This window comes from Hippoglossus stenolepis, chromosome 4, assembly GCF_022539355.2.
Source record: "Hippoglossus stenolepis isolate QCI-W04-F060 chromosome 4, HSTE1.2, whole genome shotgun sequence".
Taxonomy (NCBI): Eukaryota; Metazoa; Chordata; class Actinopteri; order Pleuronectiformes; family Pleuronectidae; genus Hippoglossus; species Hippoglossus stenolepis.
In genome coordinates, this window is record NC_061486.1 from 21,717,421 (window position 1) to 21,739,573 (window position 22,153).

Genomic DNA, 22,153 nt, shown 5'->3' on the forward strand with positions numbered 1-22,153 from the left:
ATTGTTGTTGATTTCTAAGAGAATGATTCATGGTTTAGGCATAGTTAGGGGACAGATAATGTGAATAAATGGGAACATACAAAGATAGAGCATCTAACACTTACATGCTTACTCATACACCACAGGCTGTATGACGGAGACAGATGAATAAGGCCCAGACAACCACACACTCACACCTCCAGAGGCAAAGTCACTCAGACACACACGCCCCAAACACACAAAGTTTGTCAGACACACACGGCATGCCCACGTCAGGCAGATGTACCTGCTGGTCAGTCTGCATCTTGCGTCCCACTATCCTGAAGGCATTGGTAGAGGGGTTGTGATAGATCTGGACTCTGCTGAAGGTCTGGGTTCCAGCACCAGCCGGCAGCCACTTCTTGTTGCCATCGTCATAGATCATCACAGTGGCCCGAGCCTGGCAAATACTCGACTCACTGGAAGAGAAGCGGCAAGAAAGAACAAGACTAAATAAAATTGTGGGACATGCAGCAAGTGATAAGGAAATTTTTCATTTTTTAAAAATGCACTGGCAGGCAAGCTTTACATTCTTTGGCCAAAAACAACTCTCATTGTGTGTATGAAGGCTTTAAGAGATGAAGGCCTACACAAGACAAAACAACACAACTCTGACTTGAAGCCATTAGAAGGCTTTTACGTAAAGCGTTCATCTCAGGGCACAGAGTTCTCACTACTGCAGGATGAGCGTATAGCCACAAAAATGAAACCACAAAGTTTTGTGGTACTGACTGCAAGCTGCAGACCCGACAAATGCACAATTGAGAAGTCTTTGAGGCCGTTACCACGGAGATTAAGCACATTTTTTCCGCTGACAGCCCAGAGAATTAGCAGAGATTCACAGATCCTCATTGGTCTTTTACCCTCTCTGATGAGTAATGTCAAGTAATGTTCTTTAACTTCAATTCTGATTAATCAAATTTTACACTTCTGCACAAATATAAAATTATAACAAATATAAAGTTATTTTTCACTTCTTGTTGTTTTTCCCTACACACCTAGTCTATATGTCCTCAGGGATCCCCTCTAGGCAACCTCCCTACGCCTCTAGTGGACCGGATTCACTTGGCAAATATGTTGGGTCAGAAGACTATTTTTAGAGAGTGGAAATCTATTGATTTATTTCCACCACATGCATGGTTCTCTCAGCTTGGAGTTGTAGTAGCCTATGAGAAACCATCTTTTAGGAAAAAGTATCCGGTGGAGAGATAAGGTTTGAAATTGCATAACTACCTAAGTCACTTTATAAGCTATATATATATACGTGTTTGTGTACATGTTTTTTTTTTTATTGTATTGCCTGAGTTCCACTGTGTGTTTTGACAGTGGTATATTTGTTTTAATCTCCCCAATAAGGTTTATGTCATTTAATGTCAAATGACATATCATATAACAAACTAAATAATATAATGTTAAACCAGCATTTAAAAAAACTTAGACACAAGGGACTTTTGTGCAACCACAACTTAATATCATTATTTTTCCAGTATGAAAGTGTGAAATCAAATGATGGTATGTGTAGTTTGAACTGCAGCTGGAAGGGAAGAAACAAACATGACGGGAGGTGAAAAGACCAAAAACATTATACAACGTTTCAGAGATAAGAGCCAGCCTTTTCAGACCAGCCTGATCTCGTCTAATCCACACTGTCACAATACAGGGCGCTAACGTACAATAATATGGTGGATCAAAGATTATAGTTTGAGTGTTGATAGCGGAGTTTCTGAACTTTGTGGGTCATAGAGAAGTACATAATAAAATTCTGGATATCATCATAGTGAAGCAAAAGATCTTCCGTTTGTGCAAAGAGTAGTTTAAGAGTAGGAAAGAGAAGGATGGAGGCCATGTGCAAAAAACAATACAAAACTAGAATTCCTCTCCATAGTCAGTAGTCCTTGAAAATCAGTCCTGTAAATATGCAACAGCACACATGCATGAATCCATAGTGAAAACCAAGAGTAATAAAACTTTTGGGTAAAGTCTTGATTTAAGAAGAGACAAGAAAAACAATTGGCAAACAAAATGGGAGGCGAGACAACAATGGAGGCTGACAAAGACAGGAAGTAGTGGCAAACTCTGCCAAAGAGGCACAGAGGCTCTGGAATCTTCCACCTGCTCTACATCGACCTCCACACACTGAAGAAAACAAACGAAGCAGCCAAATGTGCTTTGAGATCAGAGACAAAACATTTTTATTTATAGTTCTTTGCAGGCACTGTGGTAAATCACAGATGTTTTTAAGAAGGTACCTAAATTCTTGTTATTCTGATTCAAGCTTCGTAATCATAAGTGCGTTTTTCTTGGTATTGACTCGCATATTTTGCATTTGGTTTACTTAGATACCTTGAGTCACTGACTGTTGTATATCCCCCTTTATTATGCTTGACAACATTTAGATTGTCTTATGTATGTGCTCTCTGCAAGTGTTTTGTATGTATTTTTGTATGATTAAGAAAAGAACAAAAAACAAGTAACAGCTGAACATTAGCAAGTTCCTGGTGTTTACAAGTTGAAAAAAATAACAAAGTAGTCTGGTAGCATTTAACTAAATACCAGTCATATTATTCATGTACAGGGGTGAGAATCGCTGGGTAACTACGATACAATACATGGCCCGCGATAACGACAAGACAATCCAACAAGATACATAATGATATCTGCCAAACTGAAGAATACAAAATGCCCCTAAAGGCTTTGCTAATTTATCCACTGCAATTTAGTGTCAGTTTTCAAAATTCTCACGTCAAACAATGTACGAAAAAAGCACAGAAAGTCTTATCTCAGCGCCTCTGTAACATGTGCCATCATCACAAGTTAAAATAACCATACAACACTACAAGACAATGATAAATTGACATATCTGTATTTTCTCCCACCCTTATTCATGTATCCATACAGCTTCCACAATATACATAATCCATATATTAGTTTTCCATCATTTGTCACTGATTTATTATTGTACCGATCCGCCTTAAAAATATATCAAGAAATGGTTAATTCAGTCCCACCTGCTACAATTAAGTGTAAGTACACAGGGTAAGAGGACACAGAACAAAATGAGGCTATGTGTCAGTTCCAATTTTTTTTAACCATTTGCCCCCCCACCCCACGCTCTCCCTACAGTCCCCTAATCCATCTCTTCCCCCTCTCCCTCCATCTGTCCTGCCCATGATACAATCTGCTACTTCCTGTGACACAGCACCGAAGCCACAACCTACTTCCTGCTGCAGGCGCTGCCTAATAAGGGCTGCCTCAGCCTCAACAGTACACACACACAGTCTATATTTTTGACAACATTTAAATTAAGTGTATGTTAATTGGAAATGCTATTTTTGCTTCACTGCTGACAACAAGACTAAATGGAAGAAAGGAGAAATAATGATGAAACATATGATCTGATGAGTGATGAGGTGTTTGGGATGTGTGGCTCGACTTCAGCCTTGTATAAACAGTGAGCAGCGTTAAGCATGTAACCTGTCTGTGTCACAGCTATGTGTGGTTTATAATTTCACAACACATCTGATCACTTGGTGTCAGAAAAACATATTATATGAACTTCAAACACCTTCCTGCGATTGTGTTATTTGGCACATGTCTTACAATTGTGCCCGCGGTGGATGTTTGTCCATTTTGTTCATAGTAACTTTCACTTTTGCAGATGGCTGCCACTACTTGTACAGTTTAGGTTTCAAGTAATTGTGTGTCTGAACTTTTTTTAAATGGTCAAACTTAGAATATTTCGCCTAACAAATGGGAATTAATACTTTCAGGAAGAAAATCTATCATTTGAGAAACCTGCATCTAATTTCAGATGATGTTTGAACAGTATAAATGTGCTGAGTGAAACACAATCTCTAATATAAACAAAAAGTAACAGAAAAATGTGGGGAAATAATGGTTGAAGTAAGACAACTCAGCATTAGACTTAATTCTGAGACTTAATACTAAGATTTATTAAATATTTCTTCTATTTCTTCTGACGTTCCTGGTGGTGCATGTTGCATGCTTGTTGTACAGAGGTGGCAGAGTCTATGCTGAATAGAGGTAGACTGATAAACTGGTCGGGCTGGGAGACAGGGGGTATTATTTTCTTACAGAACATATCTGTACATGTCAGCCAACAAATAACAAATTATATTACAGTAATGGCAAAGATATGTTTGAGATCATTATGAGACTAGTTCCATTACATATTTACTATGCACCGAACAAATAATGAGTTCATTTATTTTGGTCAATATATTCTAACAGTAAGTATGCAACTGATATGAATAGGGGACCTAAAATCCTGTATTGTTTAGGCTGTAATACTGATATAGCAACATGATCGATACAAAAGTACATTCAAAACAAACAAAACAACAAGATAGATAAAAACATCACATTTCTGTACATCAATAGCTGCTCCATGTCTGCTTTTTTCAAAAAAAATTGTTATTCAACCATTATCTCTCTTTATGTTTTGTGGCAAATCTGCTAAATAAAATACCATTGTGGTTTTATTATTTGAGCTTAGACGAAAAGGAACAAAGGCTGCAGCTGTTGTTCCCTTCCCACAGAGAACTAATGAATAGAACCTGACCGATTCATCAGTTGGCCGATATGAGCCTTTTTACAGACATGTTGGTATCAATTTTAATGTTTGCCAATATAAGTTTTTTTATTTCCCAGAAAAATCAATGCAGTAAAATTTGCATTTAGGTTTATTTTCTTATTTCTAAATAATTTGGTTGTATTTATGTTTTCTATTTATTTATAGTAATTATGATAAAGGTTATGCAAAATATGAAGCCTCAATTACATTTCTTTGTTATAAGTGTAAGATAATTAACGTCTTAGAATCAAGTCAATTCTTTTTAACATTATACATCAGCTGATATATCGATATTAGTAATTCTTTACTCCCCAATATCTGTTTTGACCATTAAAAAATATATTTGGGTCAGACATTACAAACTAAGTAACATTTAGCAAATAACAGTAAGTATTTTAAAAGGGGGAGATGACACACTGGAAAAGTTCAGAGCCTTCACTGTGGCCTTAAAGCCTTCAGCATTTACGGACCTGCTCACTGGAATCTTCAAACAGGTCAACATCACCAATGACCAATGACTGGATGGATCCTACCTACTGCAACGTTCTATGATCTCATCCGCATCACACATGCTGCTGATGCGTGGGTCAGAGAGGGCTTATGGGAACTGGGAGGGGACAGAGACTCCGGACTGGGAAACGGATGCATATTTAATGGAAGAGAAAGTGGGGGCTCAGGAGTGAGACTGAGAGTGAGCCGATGCATTATTGATGGAACTACAGACACTGAAACTCTAAAAGCGTGCAGCACACGCGCACATAGGTGGGGGAGTCGCGCACAGCCGCACACCTGTCAACCTGCCAAAACGCTTGTCCATGTGCTGACCTGGCCTACTGGGAATAACAGGCTGCAGAAGAGCATTGGCTGGGTTTGACTGCATCGCGTTGAGCAGCGGTAGGCGCGGTTATAAATCTAATCCTGTCATTCCTCGGACAAAGACCACCAGTCCACTACAGAGGACACTGATTCTATGGCTGTGAAGCTGAGCTAACTAAGTGACCAGTTAACTTAAGAGGTTTTCACTTAAGCACAAATAGGTCACCGGCTGATGCTTTGTGAGGGATTTGAGCCACGAACCTTTAAAATACCTCAGTTGAATGACTGCAACATGAGAATGACCAACAGGTTTGTATGCAACAATTTATATCTAGAAACACACTTTTAAATCAGATTTCAGGCTGTTGTCACTAGTGTTTACTGCAGCAGACTAAGTTCCTCACCCCTGTGTGGTGCTTTGGTCAGGGAGGAGTTAACAGGAAACTGCAGTGCACGGCTGGGGCACATGCTCTCTTGGAAATGTCTGTATAAGGCTGTGCTCTCAGAGCTTTTCCCCCAAATGTGTTGGCAAGTACAGTCAGGCCCAGTGGCTCCGTCTCTTCCCTCCTCCTCCTCCTCCTCTTACCTGACCCTCAAGTAATTTAACCAAGTAGAAGATTTGTATGGATCTTGGTGGTATCCATCCATAGATCTACCTTATGTAGTTGAGGTGAAAAGCAGATTTTACTTGTAGCTTTATGCTCTGTCCACACTAATGCGGATATTTGCAAACAAAGTTTGAGTTTCGTCCACACGCAAATGTTATTTTAAGAGATTTTGACAAATGCCTTACAGTGCAAATGCCTTACAGTGGAAAATGGTTAAGTCACAATTTACTTTGCGCATGCTCACTGTTGCTTTTTGTAATTAGCATGCACCAGAAAAACAACAATGGCGGCCATATACTGGTTTCTTTACATTTGGTTATCACTGCTAGTTTGCAGATAGATTTAGCATTACTGTTCCACATTGCCGACATACACAGGCATCTGCCTCACTCACTATTACTTCAGGTGATATTTTGTAAACCAAAAGTCTTTCATTTGTTTATGTAGGGAAAGATAACCATTCAAATACATATCCACAGTAGTGCAGACAAGGCCTTAGAGTAATTGCACAGATAAATTCCATATTTAAAATAATAGGACATTCATATTGTGCATTATGAGATAGTTCTTCTACACACAATGGCACACAGACATCAGTCCTAGAGCTGAGAAGGACCAAAGTTACATATCGTCTAGACACTGAGTCCAGTAATTCCATTCGTCTCTGGCTCGCCGTCCCTCCTTATTCATCGGGATTAATCCTCCTGTTAGAGCTTATTATACCACTATATTAAAACTTTTTCTGGCCTAAAAACTACAGCCAACCATAATTTTTGTATGATGTTCTGGCTTTTTGAGTTAATCTTGCCTTGGGGAATATGTGTCTCTGTGGTAAATGCGCAGGAAAGAAAATTAAACCTGTGGCAGTAACATCTGACAAGCTAATGCAATGCAAACACGGCCGCGCAGCTTTACCTCTCATCAACAAAACAATGTTTTCTCTTCCACAGCTACGAGAATTGATTCATGCACGATACTTTGCCAAATATAAAACAAGTGATGAAATTCAGATATCACATTCCAACTAGTAAATCTACGGTGGTCATGCTGCACCTTAAATGAGCAAACAATGAATCAGTTATTTCCCTCTTTCGCTGCTGTAAAACATGGCGGCAGAGCCAGACAGTGACAATAAGTTCTTAACCACTTCCTCTTTCTTGTTTATGGCCTGATAAAAATAGAAACCACATTTCACAAATATATATATACCTTTTGTGTGATATATATATATATATATATATCACACAAAAAGTAAATTATACATGCAGTTCTCTCTTTATTTGAGAAAATAAAATCTAAGGCTCATCTGTTTGTTTGACTTTAAGGTGGAAACATTAACTGTGAGAACTCAAAGTCAAGAAGGAAACTTTCTCTTTCCACCACAGCAGCTGAGTGGTTGACCCGAGACTGAGCTGGGAGCGCCACGTTCCAGAAACACAACTGAGACAGAAGTGAGAAAGGGAAGTGTAACTACATTTGCAAAGAAGCCACATGAGAAAACTAAGCATGTACCAGTATGTGAATGCTCCTCTCTGTATACAATAGCCTGAAACTCAAGCTGCACGGTCAATTAAGTGTAGCACATTTTTCTTTTCAATTATCCTTTGAAATAAGGGTTTCATGGAAGCTTCTTACTTCTGAGGGTTTGCAGAACAAAAAAGGAAACGATGGCATACTGCTCCCTCATTGAAAAACACTGAACTGAGGTCATGGTGGGGGGAAAAGTCTTGACCTGTGAGGCTGACTTGAACATGGGGAGCACACACACAATAGCCTGTTGATGCTGGGCCTGGTCATCTGACAGTAGTGTCCTCCAACCACCCTTTGGCCATGTACATGGTGCTCAGCTCATTCAGCTGGGCCAACATGACACTGAAATCATCCTCTATTAAGCACATTCATCTCATGAAAACCATATGTTTTTCACTTCAGTATTCAATGACTATCACTGACTGCATCAGTAGGTGCAAGATAAACTTTTAAAACTGTTGTGACAGTTGCCCCATAAATGTTAATATGTAGCTTGACTAAAGCCGTTTGAAGGAGGTCAAAGCTTAAAACTGAAGGCAAGCCCGATAAATGCGAATGTCTCTCCATGACTAACTTAAAGGGATAGTACACCAAAAATGAATGGCAAGTCCTAACCCAATCGTGCAGACATTTTCTGGAGTTCAGGTCTGAAAACTGTTTAGTATTGAGATCAACACTTGAAAATAAATTTCTCATTGACTGAGATTGTTTTCTATAAATACGAGGTGCAGCAATCTAATCCCAAATTATTTTTCAGTAGCAGTTGTCATATGTGAAAGATATGACTTATTACACAAAAGGTGTGATGACCTAAAATAGGAAATTATAAGAAAATGCACTTATTTTAGTTTTTACTTCATATAGAAAAGGACTAAAGGAAAAGAAAGTAAGCTAAGCTCCCTATAATCATTCTGTCGGTTTAATAAAGTATGTACTGAATATGTACTGAAAAACCCAAAAGAGAGGACTAGAGAAATATGTCTGCTAGACCTCTGGTGCCTTTACCCCCTTTCTTTGTCCTTTTTCTCATGCCTGTTCCTTGTCACACAGGTCCTAGCATGCTGCTAAAAGTACACAAATTCTCACTCACTAACCCGCAGACACTTACTCACACACACACTTGCTGTAGGCTATTGCTTTCTGCCTCCGTGAGTCAGCCACACAGAAAACAGCCGTCCACGCTATCTCAGCTATTCTTAAACTCTTCCTCTCAATATTTTTTAGACGTCTGCAGCTGAAGCTCCTTCACAAAAGAAAACCCCTCAGCATTCTTTGAGCGCTGACTCATCCTTTGCCCACTACCGTTTATTGAGCATTGTGGAAAAGTTGAATAGACAAACTTTCATCTTGTTGACCACTTGAAGAGCACAGATTAATTCCTTCCTGCTTCTGAGGCAGAGAAGGGGAGTTTTGTGTGAGAGACTGTGTGTTTATATGCGGGGGAGAGACACGACTGGCACACACAATGTCCATATTTGGAACCATCTCACCTCTGTCCTCCTCACTGAGCTCAATTCCTTTTACAGGTTGAAGCACATCCTCCTCAACTTGAGCCAAGAAGGAGGCAGGCGTGAAGAGCAATCCTCAGAGAAAAACTCTCAGCTGCCCTGACTTGTACACTGACTCTTTTCCTTTGCACTGAAGAAAGAACGTCTTCACTCAAATCTGAGCCTGAAGCCGAGTAAAGATTGAATTTGAGAGAAGGAAGGAGGAGGCGGCAACACCTAAATCACATTTCCTGCTTCTCTCTGACATTGAGATATGAGTGTGTAGAATTTGACCTTACATAGTGGCATAAATCTGGGATTCATCGATATGTTCTTACGTAAATTTGTTCGCAGTGTATGAACAAATTTTGAACTTCCTCAGACTATGTGTACACACAAATGAAGGTCCGGCTGTCCTAGAAAATGTAAACACACACCCTTTTAACTAAATGCATAACATGTTTAAACTAAAAAAAAAGAAGTCTTTAATACACAATAATTTAATTTACTAATGAAATTGACCAAATGTATTAAATAACCATGAAATTGACACCCTTTCATCCTCATCATTTATTGTTATTTTTAAAATCTTCAACTATACCAGTTGAGATTGTATATTTAGTTTACAATAAAGTATATAATAATGTTCATACTGAAAAGTATATTGGCCTATAATGGACTGTATTCGCCTGTAGTGTCTCCCCTAAACCTGTGAGCCATAACTTTTTACATTAGTAGCTCATGCTTGTACATTAGCCAGACACAAGTTAACTATATTTGTTTATGTCTTTTGGCTAATTAGCAGTAAAATTTAAGCACTGGTAGCTTAGTCCTTTGTTCATCACCACCCAGCTCCACACAAGAAAAAACAGCACAACTGGGACAGGAGTGTGTGTCCTTCCCCACACACAAAATGATAATCACATGTATTTATTAATCGACGATGTCGGATCATGTCTCCGGATCGTTCCAGTCACTTTAACCCAGATGTCCTGACTGTGCGCTTCACGTTACGTCTCGTGTTGTGTAGCAGGTTTAAACATGTGTCTTATAAACTCTAGAGAATCAAACAACACAAAGTAAACGTCAGTCCTGTACGTGTCCTAATAACTTGTGATCATTGATGGAGTTGATTGTTAAAGTGTAAACTGAGCGCAGGTCAGAGGGGGAGTGAGGAGGAAGCAGACTCTGACAGAGACATAGGACGACCGGACCTTTAATGTGCGTCTGATCGTGAAGCAGTGGTGTTATAATTATTCAGCGGGTCCGCGTCGCGATGCATCTAAGAATGGAGACATGCCTGCACTGCTCTGGTGCTCAGCACTGTGCAGGACACAGCATTCAACGCCTCAGTTATTGCAGCCCAGGCTTCATTCTTTTTAAACATCGTCAAGAACATTGCACTAATCAAATAATGTCAACATTCAAGTGTTCCTTTTGTGGCTTCCACCTCCGACACAAATGTTTCCCTTTCTGCTGTGAAATTATTTTTCTCTCTTATAACTTCAACTGTTCAGCACACCGCTCCCTTCATGACAAACGGATGTCCTTTTATGGAGAAATAGAGGCGTGGCGGTATGCTAATTACAGAGTCACATACGCAGGGTGGGGAGAACAAAATCAGCTGGTGCTCACGTGTCATGAATCTGGCGGAGATTTTGCGCACGCACTTATTTTTATTATTCTGGCCCATTGCTCTGCCAATGTTCGGCTTGCTTACTCTCTATTCGCTCTGCACTGTTACCTCTACAGTACGAAGCAAAGCCAATCATCCAGCTATCAGCAGAACACCAAGCTGGATTGTAAACAAAGGGCAATGAAGACTGTAATGAAATAATAAAGTAATAAAAAATACATTTTTCCCGACATGAAATAGCTTTGCCCCAATAATAAATAAAGCTTCTTACTTATTAACCCTGAGTTAATTATTTGCACAACTTAAACAAAAACCTAAATAAAAAGGGACATAAAGCACTGTCCATTGTATTTAGTAACGCTGCAATGATTAGTTCATTAATCAATTAGACGAAAGAATATTAATCAGCAACTATTTTGATATAGAAATAGTAATTATTCCAATTTCTCAAGGAACATTTTTCAAAAATTGATTAGTTATAGCTTCTAAATTGTGAATAATTGCTGCTTTTATTTGTCATAATTACAAGAATATTAAGCTGATCATAGACATTAAGCAAGAAAATAAAGGGCAGATTGCTCAATAATAAAGTTATATGAATATACAGCCCGACTAGACATGATTATAATTCCTCAGGGAGTACAACAGCATAACAACAACCCAGAGTCAGAAAGCACCATTTTCAGAGACAAGAAGAGAAATCCTGCAACCGATCCCTTCACAGAGCCCTGATCAATATTCCAATATTAACCTGATTAAGACAGTAGGCTGAATAAGATACTTATGTAAACAGCATTTTCTGATTATCTTAACACAAATAAGGTCATACTCAGAATAAGCAATAATCAACTTAAGACATCTGGAGTATTCCAACCTTTTCGCATTTTGTAGACATGTATATGACAGACTAAACATGGAACAACTGTGGCAAGTTCCCCACGATGACTGGAACAACCCACCTGCCAAGCACTTTGCAAAACTGTGTGCAAGTGCACCATGGAGAATTGATGCCATTTCAAAGGCAAAGATGGTTGGACCAAAGGTTTATTTGTGGAAACTGCATTTTGTATGAAGGTAACAATTAATGTCATCTTTCTAAAGAATCCTCACTTTAATTGTATTGCTGAAAACCTTTGCACATTGCTATAAATTTAAACCAACCAATTAAAGCTTGTTCTGTTACTGAATGAAACGTGTGTTCAAACAAATCAGCACAAAAAACACTATGGCCAGTATACACCCATGACTGAACGGTGAGCCTAGCTGTCTCTAACAAAACCATAGTCCTCCTAAGAGAACTCAAATGCTGTTTTAAAAAGGCACTATATTAATAAAGTTATTACTATTATTATAATTATTCTAGTGACGTCCTTATCAAGTTCCCAAACTAAACTAACACCACTCAGATGGACCAGACTCCAAATGGATAGAAAGGTAAATACTGTGAGCATCATGGAGCATCCAGGACAAATACTGCTTCTGTAAACAAGCTTATGTGCATCGCTATTCATGCAAAAAAGTATCACCCATGCAGAAAATGGCTCCGTCGCCAACAGAAGAGCTCAAAACAGGTTCTCCTTTCAAGCCTGTCGTTCTCTGTTTTGTAATAAACATTTAGTCCATGTCTGGTCAAAGTCCCCTGAGCAATAACATCCTTCATTACAACCCACAGTATAAGTGCAGCCTAATGATAATGTATGGGCAGTGTAACAAAATGATGTCAGCAGACTAGTAAAGCAGTTACTGAGTTTCTTCCAAGACTGTTTTATCTCATACAGTCTTTGTGTATCAGTAATCAACATCATTCCAGATAAGTGAAGTTAAGATCCGAGGAGGTGAACAATTTGGAAGTTTAAGATGGCCGACAGCATAAGGCAGATTTTATACTGACGGGCGTCCATTATGCTCCATTAGGCAGAGGACCCCATTGATGAACCCAATGCATATTTGTGCCTGTTAGTCGTGCTGACCACACAATATACTAGTATCATGAAAGCACTTCTCCCCACAACAAGCTCGAGTTTCACTGTGATGTTAGAGGCAGGCCCTCCATCAGCTGGGATGATGTCACAGCCGAAAAGACCACAGGGGCTGCAGATGTACTTATAACCTTATTTCGTCCACCATAGAGCTCTGCTCGATTTCACACTGAAGACTGTGCGGTCTTTGCCAGAAGAAAAGTCAAACAAATCCAGAAACTTACATGGCCATACATTTTTCAACAATTCATATGCACAAAGTTCAATGTTGTGCCCAGTGACACTATTTACTCTGGTTGGGGAAAAACTCGTCCAAACAAGTGGTCTACAGATTGGATTATGGTGACATGGGCTAAAAAACAGTGACATTAGATCAACACAGCTGTACAGGTTGTACATTTCAGTTTCACTGTTGCTACGTTTACGCTTGGCGTCTGCTCTACTCTGGGGTATAATATGAGTGCCTACAAAAGATAAGTTTGGAAACGCTTCTGGGCCCGTTCTAGACTCCAGGAGCATTGTAGTACAGATTCATTCATTTTAATTATATTCGTCAGATAAATTACTTATTTATTTGCAATGAGAGTATACAGTATATTAATGAAATGGCATATACTTTGATAGAAGATTATATCCACATTACTCACTGCAACCAGTTTACACAATTCTTATTCACTCAACTTCCTGTGACTAAACATTCAAGTTTCAAAACACCAAGTTCTGCAAACAGCTACTTAATATGGGTGAGACACATCCAACATGTTAGTTAGGGTAAAAGTTACATTTAAAAGAAAAAACAATACCATTCAGAGAGAACACAACCACCTAAAGGCACAATTAAAGAGGGAAAACATCAACTACCAAGAAAACTGGATTTGTCACCAAGTAGACAATAGAAGGATTTGTATGTTGAGCAACTCCTGTAGCAAAGCGTCTAATCCAAGAGGCAGCGCGGCATAATGGCCTATTTATGAGTATGAGAGGTGGGAGGACCGAGAGGGGTGTAATTGTTTCAGGGGAGGGGTAGCACTGATTGGATGTTGTGGGAAACAAATTCTCAAGGCAGGACCACTTTAATAATAGAGCATGTGGTGTGATGCAGCACACAGGCTGTGTGATCATTTAGATACACTGTCACACCAACTGTACGGCAATGCTCTTTATGATGCATGAAATAAAGCCATTGCTCTTAATACATTAGAGATAAGAGTTCCCTCAAGCAAACCCCAAGTGCCTAAAATTTTTATTGCGTCTGGAGTGTGGAGGTTAGTGTGAATTTTATCAGGGGTTTGGTCGAATAATAAATGAAAAAAGGGACTTTTATGTTCAGAGTAAGAAGTAGAGCATGACCGATTTATGGGTTTGTTGATAAAAAATTGGCCAACATGAGCCTTTTACAGACATTGTTAGCATAGGTAGATATGTACTGATATTACTTTTATTTTACAAAATAAAGAATAAGTGTTTGATAACAAAATCTTATCTTGATAACAAAAAAAAAAAAATCTTATCTTGATAACAAAATCTTATCTTTTGGAGTCATTACCAAAATTGATATTGGACATTTTTACACCATAATATCAGTATTGGCATCAACCCCCAAAAATACAAATTGGGTACAGTTGGGTTCTAGTAAAAAAAATGTTTTGATTCATTTCAGGCATTTGAAATATGCTTGTGTATTCAAGTTAAGTCTGCAAGACACAAAGAAGGTAAATCACAGATTTGTCGGTAATGTTCAGATGCCAGTATTGGAAATGCCTCAGATACTGGCACCCTGTACTGCCACTGGCAAGTACTTTTTTTAGCGTGGCAAAGAACAAGTGACCCCCGGTACTCTAGCGTTAGCCAGACCTCTGCAATATGGCAATATTTCACACAAGAAAGTCCCACAAGTAAAATGGTGACGTGTAATATACACAAGACATCAGTTTCGAGGGGTGGTACTAGTGTTGCCAGTTACCAACAAGTTCAGGGTTAGCAGCATACACCTGTTAGGATACGTTATATTATTAAATGCACTGGTATTGGATTGATACTCGGTATCCTTCGATACACATCGTCTACATATCGGTATCAGGAAATATGCTATTGGAATATCTTTAATAAGAACATTGCGCTAATCAAATAATGTCAACATTTAAGTACAAACTGATCAGAGCATTTATCTGCTTAATGTTTTGAATTTTTTATAAACACTTTTGGAAGTCACAGTGACTGAAGACAAGCTTAAAGTCAACTTAACTTCTTCTGCTGATATCAGACTTCAAAAGAAAACAAAAAAGATTGTGCAAGGGATAAAAAGAACAAGTGGCGGCATGAAGAATTAGACAACACTTTTTAGAACATTACCCAACAACGTAGCATGACCGCACAGCGATCGCAACACCATTGAGTTTCATCTTGTTATCCTTACATGGACATTTGCAATAATATTTCTAAATTCTTTAAATAACAGCCACTGGCCTGTTGGGACAAAGGTCAAGAAGTACAACATTAGAGTAGGAAGACATGACAGTAAAACTGCAAAGATCACCATCAAGGCTGAATTCCTTCACAGTTGCTGCCAAGGCAGAAAAAAGCTGGAGTGGAGACACAAAAGAGACTGAGGGGAGGTAATTTAACTGCTTTCAAGGCTGATCAATAATAACCTGATGAGAGTGTACAGAGAACAGCAAAGGAGCCAAGTCTGACATCGCTTCCAGGCAGCAAGAGCTTCTAGACTTGAGCACAGGGAACTTGTTCAACTGCCAAAAGTGTGTTAAGCAGATGCATTACACCTGTTTGTGTGCATGTTCGAGTCATCTGCTTTAATTCTGGGCCCTGGCACTGCTGGTGTCACACAGGTCGGGCCTTTTAATCACACAGACCCAGTCAGTGAGTCACAGTGGGAGACGGGAGTCACCTCTCTGACAACAGCAGTGAATCATATATGCAGATGGATGCACTTTGTGTGTCTCATGACCCAAAGGATAGCAACCAACAGATGTGCACGGAGAATGGTCAGTGGACATAAATGCTGTACCAGTGGAAGAGAGGAAGGTTTCTGCTGACTGTTAATGCAAAGGCAGCTTAAATCAAGGAAGCTTTACCGAGCCATTTTCTCAACTGGGTCAAGGTGTTGAACTTTTGACCAACTGACTGCACTTCTGTGTCAACATTTACATTCCACAGCGAGAAATGACAATGAACTTGAGCGGAGCTGCATTCCAGTCCTCACCTATTGTACAAGGTGACATCAACTGATAGAGCCACAGTGGAGGGAAAGCAGGAGTTATACCCATTTAGAGTAAGAACTGCTGCCATTGATGCTTCCTAACAACAGCTGGGAGACACTACAATAGACATGTTTACATGGACAACAATATTCCGATACTAAACCGATTAGGACAATAGTCAAATTAAGACACTGCCATGTAAACAGTATTTTTCTTACTCAAATTAGGTCGTAGTTGGAATAAGCAATAATTAAACGAGAGGGGCACGCAGTTGAGTGTATACCTCTGCCAAAACCCAAGTCTCATTATGAAACCATTTAAAGTAACTAGATCCAGATTTTTATTCGGATCTATACCACACTCATAGCTATCAGTTCCCTAAACATGTCTGCTTTTTTCTGACATGAATCATATCAGTAACATGTTAAAGAAAACCATAATTGAAATAAGGTCAATACTCAAATATTATGTCAACGTAGTCAGGGGCACATTGAGATGTAGATATACAGACACAAATGCTGTATACTTAGACTTTTACATCGCTTGTTTTTGGTGTAGTCTAACAGTGTTTCTGAATACAGGAAAACACAATAAAACTGTTTGTTTATCTTATTGTATGGCATGTAATGATTTTATTATTTCACCAGAGGTATATGAATTTTAAAATGTAATTTTCTACTTTGCGAGCTTTAATCCATATGAAAGTGCCTATGCATTATGTTAAGTATATCAACACAGTGGTCTACGCTGATTATTGCATTAACTTAATTAATGACGTCATTAGCAGGGAATGTTTAGTGGCCAACTGTGACTGTGGCAGGATTTCAGGAAGCTGGAGGCCCTCCCGTTCCTGCTGTAATCAAAGTTACCACGCAGAAATATGTGCACAACAAATACAAACTCTGGACCAACCCATGTGCCTGGGCTGAGATATATTGTTACAGAAAGGGCAACGCAATGAGCTCGAGATAAAGAACTAGTCACACAGGTTATCAGGCCTACACCACCGTGCTCTGCATATCTCCATATTTGAGCTTGTATTTTGTCAGGCTTTGGAACGACAAAAGTTGGTCCCTGACACGACAAGTGGAGCGCTCCCTTGTTTGAAATGTGAAAGAGGAGTGGGGGGGAAATAAGGAAGAAAAAGAGGCAGCCTGAGCCAGGAGCAGCAGCCATGGCTTCAAAGCATGTAATTACCAACTGCACAGGCTGTGACAGGATGTGGAATTCATGGACACAAGCTTTCCACAGAGCAATTTTTTGTTCCTGGTGCAACCCCCTGCAACCCAGAGAGACCGGAGAGTAGAGGAAGAGGCGACAGGTTTCATGGACTGAATGTAAATGCACGACATAACACCATGAGCTCATGTATTTGGGGCAGCAGGGTGGTCAAGTGGTTATTGTGCCGGGCAGAATCTACCTCGCTGAATTGCCTTTGAGCAAGACTCTGCACCATAAACCCTCCTCACCTTTGACCTAAAGTTATAAGCACACTGTTGTTGATGCATCATTTTTGCATAATGGTGATTTAACTCGTGCACAATGATAGTGAACTGCTGCTGCAACAACACAAAAGAGCCAACATGGTGCGTTTGAAACAGAAACAAAAGTAGGTTGTTGTCACCTGACCTGCTGAACTACCCCAACTTGTGGATTTGATTTTTTCCACACCCTTGGGCAGGTAGGACTTATGGAGTCACTAAGACGCTCTGATACACAACCCATCACGTTTGTTAGAAGGTGGAAACACACACGAAAAGGACGACAGATGACACAATACACAACAACGGACAGAAACTCGGGAGTTCTTGCTGTGTGAGAAATGCGATTCTATGCGTGGGAAACTAGTGAAGTGGTGAATAAAGTCCACACACGGCGGTGAGTGGAGATCAGTGGGTCAGTCCCTGAGGAACTCCACTGACCGAAAACACACCAGCGACACGCAGCCTGCAAACACAATGAAGGTGAAGGGATTTCAGCCGCTGTACCCACCTCATTGTTCGGCCGGAGTGGAGCTCCTCTCCTCGTCGGCAAGTTAGTCTGACTTCAGAGCTGAGGTCCGGCTTTAAAAGTCACAGCAGCACGGTGACGAAAAGAGAAAAAACAACCGGAGGGGGGGGGAAGGCGACGCGAAAAGCGCATCTACACCCGCAGACGGGGCGGCCAACAGCGGGATAAAGAAGCAGCACACCTCGACGATTTCCTGGTTGTGTGGAGCGGGAGAGGAGGAGGAGGAGGAGGAAGGGGGAGTAGATACAGTAGTGGAGCGGGCTTGTCAACTCCGATCACTTTATCCCACAGTGTTTCTACCAGCGAGAGAGAGAGAGGGAGGTGAAGCCGAGGAGGAGCAGAGCTGCAGCCGAACCAGAACTTCTTTCCCCCCGCTCTTCACAGTCAGGTTTCCGGCTCTGCTCCTGGAGATTAGACCGTGTGTGTGTGTGCGTGCGTGTGCGTGTGTGCCTGTAGATTCATTAGATTCAGGCCCAACCCGCCAGCAGCCTGCAAGTAGGCTACAGCCCCACGGTGCGTTCAAATGCTCCTTGTTAAAAACGCTACTCACCAGCGGGAGCATGAGTCACTTCTGGTCAGTGGTTTATAATAGAGGGAAACTGACTAAAAGTATGGAAGTATAATAGGGCCAGACGTAAGGGAAATGAATGAGAAGAGGATGATTTCCCCCCTTATTTTACATTTCGGGAATAATGTCAAAATGTCGAGATTTAAGTCGAACTCAATCAGAGATACATTTTTTAATTTTGCATACTGAGAATTAAGGATAAAGTTGAAAAGTCAAGAATAAAAACGGTCACATGTCAAATCAAGTATAAGAGTTATCACAGATAACAGACCCTTTCTAAACATTTCATTAGTTTTAAATGATCAAATATTTCACCAAAAATCCGAGATTTGAAAAAAGTCTAAGACCTAAAAATAGATTTTTGTATGAGGAGTTTTTCCCTCTTTCCTTTCGCATCGCACATCTTACAACCCTCAGATTTATCCTGGGTCCCGCTATATAAAACTGTCGCTTAGAGTAACTCCACCTCCATCAGCAGTAAAATAATATTACATAATACAACACCCATAAGGGTAACCCTCTAAACCTACCAGTACCCTATGTGAACACTTGAACCTGGTTAAATCTGACAAATTTATAGGTTGAAACCATAGTAAGCATTGTCTATTTTATCATAAATAAATGGCTTAGCCTCTCCTGAAGTTCTTCCTCTTCTTGTTTTGTGTATTTTAGGTGCTTGAATAGTATAAATAGCTTTTTAAGAAATTCATCTACTTTTACCCTTGTGGAGCATAAATCTCTTTCCAGTAATAGGACCAGAGTGGAAACATTAGACTTATACATACCCAAAACATGGGTCTATTGAGCTAATTCGGAAGGTGTCTAAGACCAAATTTTAAAAGCCACCACCTTAAAGAGAACTCTTTGATTTTAAGTTTGAACAAACTCTGGTGTGGTGATAGGTCAGTCAAGTAGGTGATTGTCTGATCAGGATACATGAGAGGTAGGATTTAACATGTGCTTCTTTCTTGCCCAGTCATTAAGAAAGAGGAACATAGAAAAAGAGGAATAAACTAAAAGTTGACACCACCTTGTTTCTGATAATTTGATGGTTTATTTTTCAACATTTTAAGAAAAATGTGTAAATCTCTTAACATGACACCTATAACCATGAAGATATGTTTCTTGGTGATTGATGCTGTGCTTGTGTCAAAGCAGTCATGTGAACCAGTACATAACCATGGCACCATATTAGATAGCTGGCCCCAAGTCCTGTAAACCCATGCCTCATCTTTGCATCTTCACATCATCAATAACATGTCTCTTATCAACTGGGGCATCTCGGAAGTGTCCCACGTTGTAGGTTGTAACGTGGTAGTTTATACATGTAATTTCCAATAGCACTCAAAGGTAGCAGCTCATCCAAGCCAGGGAGAGGGGGTCTGCCTGCAGGCCTCCCCTGTCAAGCCCTCCACCTCGCTCTACTGGCTGCCTGGGTCAAAACTTCAGGTTTCTATTTGCTACTGTGACATTAGTGGTCATTCCATGAATAAACTCTGGAGCATGAAGTGAAAACTGTCTCTGGAGTAAGTTAAATCAAGAAATAGTCGTAGCAAGAGTTTCTAATTCTGCTGTTAACACTGAATGAAAAAAGAAGTTAGACGCCTCACATGGCCCAGTTTTCAACAATGAGATAGTGTACACACTAAAAGCACTGCTTATTCCTAATGGGGACAGAAGTGGAAGAGAGGATAAGAGAGGAATGCATTACGTCTGCATGGCATGTGTAAACATCCAGAAAGCCAATATGCCTTTTAATCTCACTACGCACACACTCCCAAGACATACAAGCTGACTGCTCTGAGCAACTGCTGTCTGGTGTTTTTTTAGCCATGCGTGTCCCCACTTAACTCTGCTGTCTACTCGAGTAAACCCTCATTTCTTTTCCATCACTGCAGTTTTGCACATATTAACACCAGCTCCTGTGTGTGAGCTTGTGCTCACACATGTGTGGAGGCGTTTGTGTGATTTGTCTTGGCTCATCCCCTGTTCCCAGAAGCCGTAAAGAATTGGAAACAGTCATGCAGTAATTTTAGGGTTCTCCTGCACTCCTCCTCCTACCACAGCTTTATTTCCACAGCCTGACGTCAGACGTCGGTCAACACCGTCCACAGCTGCCAACCTGAGAGAAGACCCCATTGGACTGGATGAGAGATGTGAAACTTAAAAATGGGAAAAGGAGGACAGGCGTCTGAAGAAGCACAGAACAGCAAGATTTTGACAAAGTGGATGTGCTTGGTCAGCCCAGGCTGAATTATACGTCTGTGAATCTCTCTTTGACTGTGCGTTAGTAGAGAGGCTATTAAGTAGACAGACTGCGCGTCTACTACATCTTATATCAGAGTCCAGGACTTGTTGAAGCATACAGTCCTGAGGCAGCATCTAAAAGCCTCAGCCTGCACTGACAGAGAATTACACAACTGAGCTATACCCAGGTAAAAGTGTCTAGAGATTCACATAAACTATTCCAGAGTTTGGTTGTATTTTCAGGGAGATCAAACGCACATGGAGATGGTGTCAAGTTTAGTTTTTAGTCTCATTCCATCTATTTCTTTAAAAAGGAATGTGATTAGAGGAGGGTCAAATCTGGTCACAACTGTCCACTAAGAGGTCGGGGCTGGAGGCCAGCTATGCAAAGGCTATAGAGATAAAAAAAAATAGAGATTTCAGCACTGAGCTACTCATCGTATGAAAGGTAAATCTGCTTGGGATAGATTTCTATTATAAATATCAACATGGAAAAGGACAAAACTTGGCTTGTAATGGAAAATATCATAAGATTAGGTGATGCTTTCAAGACCCAGTAAATGTAATTTAGTTTTCAGGCCACGCTGTGTGATTAAAGTAAAATCGGTTGTTAGTCTGTAGAGTTAAATCAGGGCCAATAAATTTGTTTGAAAAAAACATTTCAAACAAACACAAATCTGAAAACCTAAAAATCTGCAACTGAAAAAAGAAAACCTCAAATATCTAAATATTAAATAATGTAGCAAAAATATGAAAATGAACAATTTACTCAAAATAATTGAATCAAAATTCAAACAGAAAAAAACGTATTATTTTTGTTTAGATACACTGTTGAAAGTTCAAGATCAAAACTTCAAGTTTCAGTTTTTTTAATTACTTTCTTTTTTCAAATAAAAAAAACTATTGGCACTGATTTGGCTCCATTTCAGTCAAGCTAAAACATGCTCCCTGTTGCATTACGCTTGTAATCCACTAGATGGCAACACAACTATACTTCATTGCAAACTGATACCATATCTGTGTTAAACCTGTCTCTCTGCAGTGCACTCGAAACCTTCACTATGATGTTACTGTATTTTCTGATGTTCTGTAATCCGTGTGAAGCTTTTGTCTTTTTTGTGTTTGTGTTGAGGCCTCTTTGTGCCAAGTCTCCCTTGAAAGGAGTCACAACAGGCCTATGAATCAGACATAAACTTAAACAGCTTAATTTATTTAGCTGCAAATGTATTTCAACATCGAAAATATGATGAGTTGTGATTTGATTTGTAGCCAACCGGCCAACAAGTCCTGAGTAAACTAAAAACATTTTTAGCATCTGCTGACTAAGACAGTGTGATTTTGTCAAAAACTCCCACAGAGTTAGGAGACCTTGAGTTGAGATTGTTTTTTCTTTTGCCAATTGCTGGTACCAAGGTCAAGAATGAACTGTTAAACTCAGCGTT

The 22,153-nt window shown here is 39.8% G+C and overlaps 1 protein-coding gene across 2 annotated transcripts in view; it reads right to left on the reverse strand.

Annotated features, from left to right (window-relative positions):
- Window positions 1–18,393, reverse strand: part of vaspb (vasodilator stimulated phosphoprotein b) — a 30,993-nt gene extending 12,600 nt beyond the window's left edge. Inside the window, exons 1-2 of one of the 2 annotated variants that reach the window (XM_035155009.2) lie at window positions 17,879–18,393; window positions 266–437 (exon numbers count right to left, since the gene is read on the reverse strand). In XM_035155009.2, coding sequence (XP_035010900.1) covers window positions 266–437; window positions 17,879–17,883 — 177 coding nt within the window. In that variant the 5' untranslated portion in view covers window positions 17,884–18,393. The remainder of the gene's footprint in view (window positions 1–265; window positions 438–17,878) is intronic. The other variant, XM_035155010.2, reaches the window with a different exon arrangement.
- Between the last annotated feature and the right edge of the window lie 3,760 nt (window positions 18,394–22,153).